This window comes from Prunus avium, chromosome 5, assembly GCF_965620075.1.
Source record: "Prunus avium chromosome 5, drPruAviu1.hap1.1, whole genome shotgun sequence".
NCBI lineage: Eukaryota > Viridiplantae > Streptophyta > Magnoliopsida > Rosales > Rosaceae > Prunus > Prunus avium.
In genome coordinates, this window is record NC_142288.1 from 29,432,759 (window position 1) to 29,442,238 (window position 9,480).

General features: G+C 37.3%; 2 protein-coding genes across 4 annotated transcripts; both read right to left on the bottom strand.

The window, feature by feature from the left end:
* Positions 1-1,349: 1,349 nt before the first annotated feature.
* On the bottom strand, positions 1,350-3,231 carry LOC110754088 (uncharacterized). Its single transcript, XM_021955098.2, has 4 exons — positions 3,074-3,231; positions 2,625-2,806; positions 2,433-2,493; positions 1,350-2,170 (listed from the first exon to the last, which is right to left on the bottom strand). The coding sequence occupies exons 2-4, from the start codon at positions 2,768-2,770 to the stop codon at positions 1,889-1,891; spliced, it is 489 nt and encodes a 162-aa protein (XP_021810790.1). The 5' UTR covers positions 2,771-2,806; positions 3,074-3,231; the 3' UTR covers positions 1,350-1,888.
* A 2,132-nt stretch (positions 3,232-5,363) lies between these two features.
* LOC110754070 (DNA ligase (DUF1666)) lies at positions 5,364-8,076 on the bottom strand. Of its 3 annotated transcripts, none has more exons than XM_021955070.2 (6): positions 7,846-8,076; positions 7,226-7,698; positions 6,782-7,129; positions 6,285-6,659; positions 5,859-6,070; positions 5,364-5,749 (listed from the first exon to the last, which is right to left on the bottom strand). In XM_021955070.2, exons 1-6 carry the CDS (start codon positions 7,989-7,991, stop codon positions 5,504-5,506), a joined length of 1,800 nt encoding a protein of 599 aa, XP_021810762.2. In that variant the 5' UTR covers positions 7,992-8,076; the 3' UTR covers positions 5,364-5,503. The 3 variants fall into 3 exon arrangements, with proteins under 3 accessions (XP_021810762.2, XP_021810761.2, XP_021810760.2); XM_021955069.2 differs by having other exon boundaries at positions 5,859-6,073; XM_021955068.2 differs by having other exon boundaries at positions 5,859-6,079; positions 7,846-8,075.
* Positions 8,077-9,480: the final 1,404 nt, after the last annotated feature.

Consider the following 9,480-nt stretch of genomic DNA (forward strand, 5'->3'; position numbering starts at 1 on the left):
TCATTTAAATTAAAATATCACCAAATTGGGCCTAACTAATAAAGGATCCATATCCTCCCTTTGGTAGGCTAAATTGAATTAAGAAAAAAGAAAAAAAAAGAACGGCCTAGTATAGCCCACACCTTCCTACCTGCCTGCTGGCCCAGCGAATGACCCTTCAACTAGGGGCGGATTGGGTGGATTATTCGGGTTTCATGTAGTTGGGAAAAATATGAATTCAGTCCAACCCAAATAACTTCGACCCGAGTTACAAAAGGTTTTTTTTTCTTTTTTTGGTAACAGTATTATTATTTGTTTAAATACAAGCAATAGTCTAAACTACAAGAGAATGACACACATTAGCAGGGTGTCATGCATGTTCGAACATGAGACCACTGATCTGTAAGCATCTCCAGCAAACTCTATCCTCTCATTCCTAACTACTTTGGCTAAAAAGAAGGAAAATCCTTATCTCCCTAGTTGGCTCTCTATTTTGGAGAACCAACTTTTGGCTCCTACATCTAGCAAGGAGGAGAGAGAATTTGGCTAGGAGGAGAGAGAAAAAGGGGTAGAGAGATAGAGACATTTGGGAGGTTGGTGGGGTTGGGTTTCTACTTTTCTTTTTGAAATATTTGATTTGCAAGAGAGAGGGGGAGAAATATAAAGAGAAAATAATAATAAAATATTTCATATTAGCCAAAATAGAGAACATTGCTGGAGGAAACACCTTTTAGTAAGTTATTTGCTATAATAACTTTCAAGCTATTTTAATTAGAATTTGGTTAAAATTTGGAGACTACCTGGAGACGCTCTAAGTCAAAAACTGTTTTCCACCGGACTTCACCTCTTTGCACAAACTACAATTGCCTAGAATTTTTTTAAAAAAAAAAATACAAAGGGGGCACCATAATTTAGGGCATTTGAATAGTCAGTCACTTTATCAGCCCTTGACCATTCAAAAATTGAAAAGCCTAATAGCAATCCTCCACGTCAATACTAAGTCAGCCAAAGCCAGGAAGTAAATCCAAACATAACAAACAAGCAACGAGGCCAAATCCACGACCACATGTTTATACGATGCTTCCAAAGACAGAAACCCATTACCCCACACATGTCGTCCTATCTTCCACCCACCTTCTTCATCCTTACCCCTATCACCCTCTATCCCTTCTCCTTTTCAACTCCACAACAACTTGGAAATTTCTTTTCATTACTAAAATCGTAATTTAGCTTGGCTTTAAGTCTGGTCACAAGGCCAGCCAGCCACCCCTGCTCAATAATTTATCTTTTTTTATTCATGGACCCATCAACTTTGATTTGCCCTTTCTGTACACAAGAAAACACCACAAAACCCAGAAACGAATAATATCTATAACAAATTCCCAATAAGATTCAATCCTCACTTCCTCCAAAATACAATTACAAACAGAGGATTATGAGAACCCAAACAAAAGTATTCAGCAGGAGATTACAAGCTTGTCCCATGAAATGAAACCTCCCAAACAAAAGTCACATACCAACCATCTCCCAACAGAGATGGCTGACCACTTCTATGAAAGAAACCAAAACATCTCTACCCAGAAAGAGAGCGAGGGAGAAAAGACTTGGCCCCTTTCCCCCACACTGTCTCTCATTCTTAAGACCTTTTATTCCTCAAAATGGAACATCTCCCATCACCTTAATTTACATATACATATCTTTGAGTTTACACAAAAAAACTCTGCAGAAATAACATTAGATTGGACTTTAACTTGTATATACAAAAATTACACACTCAACTCAAAGACCCCAAAAAACCTGTGCGTCCTCCTCCTCTTGATGATGATCCCAAGGCACCCTCTCTCACAAAACTCTGCTTTTTCGATAATGAGAGACAGGGTTCTTCATTCTTGGGTGAGCCTATAACTGCCTAAGCTACAGCAGAGATGCTGCAGTTTCTGCGGTCCCTGCTAAGACAATCAAACCCTTCAATGCGCACAGCAGCAGGCTTGTCCCCTGATTTCATCCGAACACACCCTCCGTTGCGCGCAGACAATGAAGACGGCGGTGCTGGAAAAAATGGAGCCATCTTGCTGCTGTTGCCAAATTGCTCATCTTGGATTACAGGGTTTGATGCCCTGCTTGGTGGAGACCCACAGAAAAATGGTGGCGATGAAGCCAGTGGGTTACTGGATCTCTCTTCACAATTTCCCTGTGAATTAACCAAAGAAAAATTAGGAAAGCATTAGTTTTTCTATTCTTGGATTTGAATTCAATTTTGGAAGTTTGAGCTAAAACATGACACAAAATTAAAAAAATTATGAATTCAAGGTTGAAAAAACAAACTTCAAATCAATTGATTGTCAAATCATAACAAAATATAAGTCGTAAAAAACCAAATACAGTGCCCACTACTAGAAATTAAAAATTGAATATTAGCTCAAAATAGACGTTTCATGATGAGAGAGAGGAACCTTGGTGAGAAGAAAATCCAGAAGTTCAGACCCTGCTTGAGAATCTCCGATTTCCGATTGGCTGTGAAAAAGTAAGAGCGAAAACCATGAGCCCGAAAGAACAACCTTTGACTCTAATAAATTAAAATCTAAACAACGTGATTATAAATAAAAAAAATAAAAAAAAACAGTGTGTGAGAAAAAGGTACATACTTGAAATATCTGAAGGGTCTGATGGAGTCGTTAAGGGAAGGATTTATGAGGTTCAAACGACGTGGCTTTGGGCACACAACTGAATCCACCATCTTCATCCCCTCACAACCTGCCATGGCGTTCTGCTCGTAAGCGCACCTATTCATCTTTGTCTCTTTTTTTGGAGATCTCACCAACAACGCCTACACACACAGATTTTCTTTCATCAAAATTAACTCTTAACAAAAAAAAAAATACAACTTTGGGATCAAACTATAATTTTTAAACAATTTATGTTTTTCCTGTTCTTCCATGTAACAAAGCTTCAAAATTTCCTGAAAACCAAACAAACCCAGAAGGCATATGAGGTAATCCTCAGTTTTTCCTTAGAACTTTGCAGATCTATGAATAAAACAAGCCCCTGGCTTACGATATAGGACACTTATAAAGAAGAGGGAGAAACAAACAACCTTGGGCCGCCACAGGAGGCTCCTCCGAGAGGAGGAGGAGAAGAAGATTGAGGGAAGATAAAGGTCTGTAAACAGAGTATTTTTTGGGCGTCTGAGAAGGAGAGAGAGATAAGGTTTGGGTGGGCCGAGTATTTATGATTCACAGAAACAGGGGAGGGAACAGAGAACGAGTTATGTTCAGCTGTGTGAGGGTGCATGGTTTATCCGATTGTAGACGGTACGATGATAGCCCTTTGTTTGTGGGGTCATTTTGACATCGAGATTGGTGGAGCGATGAGACCGATTTGGTCCACAAGATACACGTATGCTTGCTGTTTAATTAAATTTAGATCCGGCTCTCCAGCCTCTGTTCGTTGCATTCTCTGTAAGAATCCAATCAATAAATAAATAATTCCTGTTTTAGCACAAGACTACAAAGGAAAATATCTCATTTTCTCATATATTATATTTACAGTAGTTCACTGCACAGTTGACCAATCACCATCGAGCACGTATGCTGATTAAAGAAAAAAAGCCATTTTGACAAAGCTTTTTTCTGTACAAAAAGCAAGATGATGATCAAGGAAAGTCGCATCTCTCAAGGCCTAAAATTAGTTTATACTCAAACGAAATCCATAATTTTTTATATTTCTTTTAAAATTAATGAGTTTTTTAATAGATCCAAGTTTTTATGAAGTCTTTTAAAGTCGTGATTGAATACATCCAAATTCGAGTGAAGTTTAAAAAAATATAAACTGAATACACCCAGAATTGTATAGACTTTTAAAAAATTGTGATTAAATACACTTGAACTTTTAAACTTCTTTAAAATCTTTTAAAATCTAAATTGAATACACACAAATTTTTATTTATGTGATAAGACGATGTTGATATAGATATCACAATTGCTATGAGGTTTGACCAACTGGCCTTATCATTTGAGTATCAACTTAATCAACTAACTTAACTCACGTTTGCTACGCATAAAAACGTTTATGGTATGCAGAAGAGGAAAAGGGTAAGAATGAAGCGAGGGAGGCTCCATGATTCCAATCCAAAGTGGAAAGGACAGAGAGAGATGTTTTGCAGACAGAGGAATGGAAGTGGGAACCACAACCCAATTCGCTTTCCTTTTGCGTTCGATTTCTTCACATGGCCACTGCCCTTGGGCTGTTCAGTTGGTAAGCTTAAGTTGGCTTCTATTAAATTTGAAGCCGGTGGTCCACTACGTACCAACCACCAATCCTTTCAATTGCTGAGCTCATACCATATCACATCATATGCGGATATCCGGACGTTATTATCATGCAGACGCCGTGTATTTTGTACTACCCCTCTCTGTTTTCTTGCCTGTTTACAATAGAATCCGCATGATAATAACGTGCGGACATCCGAATAAGAGAATAACTGATATATAAATATAATCATACAGGGCCCATACATTGCGAATAAAGCTCCAATGTCTTGGTTGGGCTGAAGGATTTGCCGGTTACACTAAATATAAGGCCTGTTACGCCGTGGGTTATGAGACAATAGTTTAACGGGCCTGTTAGGCCCCCTTTACTCGAATCGAATTCGATCATCCTTTTTTCATATTAGAGAAGTTTAAAATATCTTCATTGTCAAAATAAAAAATAAAAAACTGCTTCATTTGAATGAAACAAGGGGTTATAGTATTTGATCTGAAATGAAATCAAGCTACTTCCATCCATGGTGCAAATGATAATGCTTCATTTCCTTTCCATACATGATGATTGCCCAACTACAACAAGGCCATGGAACTTTAAAAAAAAGGTCGAGAAATCTCATTGTAGCTTCAGGTACACATCTTTAAATTAAAACGGCTGATTTATTGGACTAACTTTTATTTCTTTTTTCATTTCCCATGTAAGTGGGTCCATATGATATGAGCCTACCATATAATTTGATAGATAGATATATATATATATATATCCCTTGAGTGTAGCATGTGCCCTTTTTTATTCCACTGCATCTGCATTGCATGTGTAGCAGCAGCCTTGCCCTTTTGCACACCTTCTTCCTCTTCAGTCTTCTCTCCTTTTGATTCAGATCAAATCCCAGCCTTGTAGATAAACTCTAATTTAAAAGGCTAATAAAGCTAAAGTTATTCTTGTCTCTATCTCTTCATGTTCCTTGCTTTCTTCCCCTCATCTTTCACCTTCAACCAATATCCTCTCTCTCTCTCTCTCTCTCTCTCTCTCTCTCTCTAAACATTCTCTCCTTCCTGGATTCCAAATCTCCAAAATCCCATGTGGTTACTTTTATTTGTAGGATCCCTCCATCATATTATATAAACATAATAATAATAATAATAATAATATGTTTTCATATACAAAAGGGTACCTATAGCTAGGAGGATATTCATGTTTGTGCAGTCCTCCTCCTGGTGCACATTCATGTCATGATCTAGTCATCAAAGCAAGCTGTGGGTCATTGTGCTGGGAAGAAAAGTGGTGAGGAATCTCTGTGATATATCCCATCCAATATTCTCACTTTGCTCATCTTCGCTTCACACCAATGCAATTGTTCTTCACTTAACTCTGTCATTCTCAAAACCCTTGAAACTAGTTTTAGGTCAATTAGACCCATCAGTATCTCCATCTCTTCCTCCACCTTCAACTTTCTTTTTCTCAAGCATTTGTGAGAACGCCGAAGATCTTTCACTTTCATCTTCTTCTGCTCATCATCCAATGGAACAAACAAAAAAAAGTCAAGAACCAATATGATAAGTTGATAACATTACATATAATTAAGCAGATATGATTAATATAATATATTCACTTACTTTTTGATTAATTTTCTTCGTCAGATGGAGAAGAGTTGGATCAACTGAACCTTTTCGTTTCCTTTTAAACATGGATGCTAATTTCTGGCAGGGTTTCTCCTTATCAGCCTTGAGAAAATTCATGAACGTTCGGATTCCATCTTCCATTATCATTAAAAACGCAGCTGACGAGATTCTTGAGCCAAAACCTTCATCCTTTTGATTACCATCATCTTCTGAAGCTTAAAACATAAAAAAAGCAAGGCATTAATCATTTATTTATTTATCTTTGATTGATTTGATCCCTAGACCTTTTGCATTTCTTTGTTACTCGTGATGATGTAACTATTACAATTTTAATTTAACTATGATGCGCGTACATTCAAATTATTGTTAAAGAAAAAAGGTAAGAAAAGAAGTTAAAGTACAATCTGGCTGCAGGACTACCTCGATATTCTGGCACTTGCAGTAACTTTGGTGCCAAAAGCCTCATCCTAGCATAAATCTCTGGTCTCCTGCCCTGCTCATAAGGTTCATTCTCTATGTATCTCTGCAGAAGAACTTGGAATTGCTGAAACTGCTGCGCTAATTGGCCAGGACAGCCAGGATCAAAATCACCGTGTGACGCTTTTTTTTGTTCGAAATTCTTGTAGTTCCAATTAAGTGCTTCCCATGTTAAGCAAATTTGAGCAACATAAGCAGCCTCCAGTTCATGATAAGGGTTGTGACGTACGTCCAATGGCCTTTTTGTTACCATGGCGATTTTATGAACTATCCTCTCCGAAATTGATCTTGGACAAACTTGAATAGACCTGAGTGATTCTGGAAAATGAAAATATTGCATTCATGATTATCAGATTAATTAGCTTCAAGCTCCCAAAACAAAAATACAACCACTTTAAAAAAAGTAGAAGAAAAAAATATAGCTATAGAAACAAAATGACCTGTTTCATGGAGCTTTTGGGCACTAATTCTGTCTAGGAACATCATTTCTTCATCGTACTTTTGAAAAACAGTGTAAGACTCCCACTTGGGGCAGCTTCTCCTGGACGACGAAGAAAATGGATCTTCTGTAGCAGAGTCCCTGCAATTAATTGAGCTTCTCCATTCAGAAGAGCTTTTAGAAGTTGATCCAACAGTTGAGTCACCAAAAATCTCATCCTCATTACTTTCTTGAACTTGGAACTTGTTTGTCTCCAATTGGTGTGGCCTAAACACTAGACAATTTTCATCACCGGGCAAATGCGTCTGAACTGCCTTGTTTTTTTCAGTGTTCTGTTTCTCACATTTACCTGCATCAATAGCATAAGCAATGTCAGGCTCCAGAGTACATGTACAAGTAAGATTACAAGTACAACATGTGACTAGCTATAGCTAGTGTAACAAACCTAGATGCTTGATGTGTTGGTCACCATTTTTGGCATTGCTCCGCAAGTCACTTTTGCGTAGGTCTATAGTTATCGGAGCGGTGGACCACACTTGATCATTTTGGAGAGAATTGCGAACCAAAACGGTCTCTTTCACTGGGATTTCCTCCGCATCATGATCATAATATTCAGATTCTGTAACTTGTGGTGAGCCATGCAAAGATTCGTCTTCATGGTCTTCAATTATTAAGCTCTCACGGGCGCTAATAAATTGATCTTCAGAAGAAGTTGTTTGATGCTGGCTCTGAAGGTTGCTGTTCGGCAAAAACATCAGTGATTCACCGCCAAGAATGATGTCAGCCACCAGATCATGATCATTTTCTGTGTAGCTCTGATGACCATGAACACGAAACTGCCTTTCTTCTTCTAATTCCTCTTCCTCTTCTCCTTCTTCTTCTTCCGAAAACACGTAGTTTTCGTCTCCGTTCTGGTTTCTGCAATACAACAAATTAATGCATACAAAAGGGTGAAGATTTAAGTAATTTATATGTCAAAGGAAATAACTAAATAAGCAAACACAAAGTGAGCAAGAGAGGTATTGATGTATAGTAGCATGCGATGCAAGGTTAATTTGTTAAGACCTTGGGAAAATTGGGTTGCTGCCAACAAAGTAGAAGAATTTGGCAAGAAAAATGGAGGAGACATAGAGGAAGAGCAGGAGGAGGTGCAAGGAGGATGAGGCATTGTAGAAAAGCCTAGCAAGTGCTTCCTCTGTTGAACATGGCATTTTTTTTTTCTCTCCAAAATGAGTTTCTATCAACTCCTCTCCTTCACAAAGCACAATAGCAAAGTGGAGTGGTGCCCCTTCAAAAAAGTTAAAGCGTGTGCTTTGGTTGCTTTCGTAAAATCTCTTCCTTCTTGTTGGTCAAAATGGTTCATTTGTTTTCCAATAAATGCCCCATGTGTCCTGCAATATTGCAAGTGCCAACTTTACCTTATTACTGATTAATTTTATGCTCTATACATACACCGTATAGTATAGTTTCCCATGGTACATTGATTTCACAATCTATCAATTATACACACCTTTATATTTTTGGTTTTTATTGAATTGCTTTCTGAAAATCTAGTCTTTGGTAGAAGGTCAACCCAACCCTCTTATGAATGAGAAAAACTTATCTATGTCGGGAATAAACCGTTACATCATAAATATAAGTTCTTCTCTGAATGACGGGTTCAATTTATTTTGCATGTGCTTATATTGTGTGAAACAAATAAGGGGAATTATTTATTTATAATGCGATAGCTTTGTATTAAAAGCACATAAATCTTAATAAATAAATTTAAAAAACACATAAACCTTGTATTGTAGAAAATCCTATTCTACAAGAAAGGGGGCTATGCTCTATCCAATCCAAATAAACAAATGTAAACAAAAATAAAATCAAAAATAAAAAGAAGAGACCAAAACCAAGCCCCACGCATTGGTAGACATGTATGCATGCCACTTTTTAAAAGAAGTATTAAGATATTATTTCCCAATAAAAAGAAGTTAAAATCGTATATAATTTAAGTAAATGTGGATTTTGGGCAGTTTTAAGTATTCTTTGCCTCCTAAGTCCTAATGGAATAAAGAGCCTTTTATAAAGGTAAGAATGGGGTTGTTGTCAATTGGAGCTTCTGTTTTGGCAATCTTCTTAGTTGTTTCTTGTCTTTAACTTTGCCACTAAGATTTCTGCAAACTTGTAGTTGTTGATCCACTCAGCGGTTGATCACTCAAGCAGGCACGAATCAAATCATCAGATTAAGTACTAAACTATAGTTTGTATTAATCTAATCATCACATTAAATATAAGTATCTTTGCTTGACAAAGACCCACACATAAGCCCAAAACTTCCCATTTCTGGATTGCACACAAGCCCAAAACCCAATTCTTGGTAGCCCAATAGCAAATACTCTCCTCTACATGAGTCATTGGAAAGCCCAATTGCATTATGTGAAAATCTTTTTATTTGTTGTGAAACGTGTGTGGATGTAGCAAGGAAGACTTTTTGTGCATGCAATAGTAGATTTATGAAAGTGAAATAATGTTTTTGGTGGGTGAAATGTTTTCACCTCCAATTCTTCCGCAAAGCATTAACTGCTATGTTCTTGTAACTTTCTCTATAAAAGGGATCCTCAACTGAAGAAGAGATATACATCAATCCGAAGAGAAAAAGTGAGAGAGAAATCAGATAGTTAGAAAGTTTTATTCGAGAGAGAAAATTCTATCATT

Bases quoted from the DNA above. Each gene is read 5' to 3' on its own strand.
- LOC110754088 (XM_021955098.2), bottom strand. From the start codon at position 2,770: ATGAATAGGTGCGCTTACGAGCAGAACGCCATGGCAGGTTGTGAGGGG. The intron at 2,494-2,624 runs GTATGTACCTTT...ACTTTTTCACAG, and splicing joins AGACCCTTCAGATATTTCAA to CCAATCGGAAATCGGAGATT. The intron at 2,171-2,432 runs GTTCCTCTCTCT...GTTAATTCACAG, and splicing joins TGGATTTTCTTCTCACCAAG to GGAAATTGTGAAGAGAGATC.
- LOC110754070 (XM_021955068.2), bottom strand. From the start codon at position 7,991: ATGCCATGTTCAACAGAGGAAGCACTTGCTAGGCTTTTCTACAATGCC. The intron at 7,699-7,845 runs GTCTTAACAAAT...GTTGTATTGCAG, and splicing joins AGCAACCCAATTTTCCCAAG to AAACCAGAACGGAGACGAAA. The intron at 6,660-6,781 runs GTCATTTTGTTT...TTCATTTTCCAG, and splicing joins CCAAAAGCTCCATGAAACAG to AATCACTCAGGTCTATTCAA.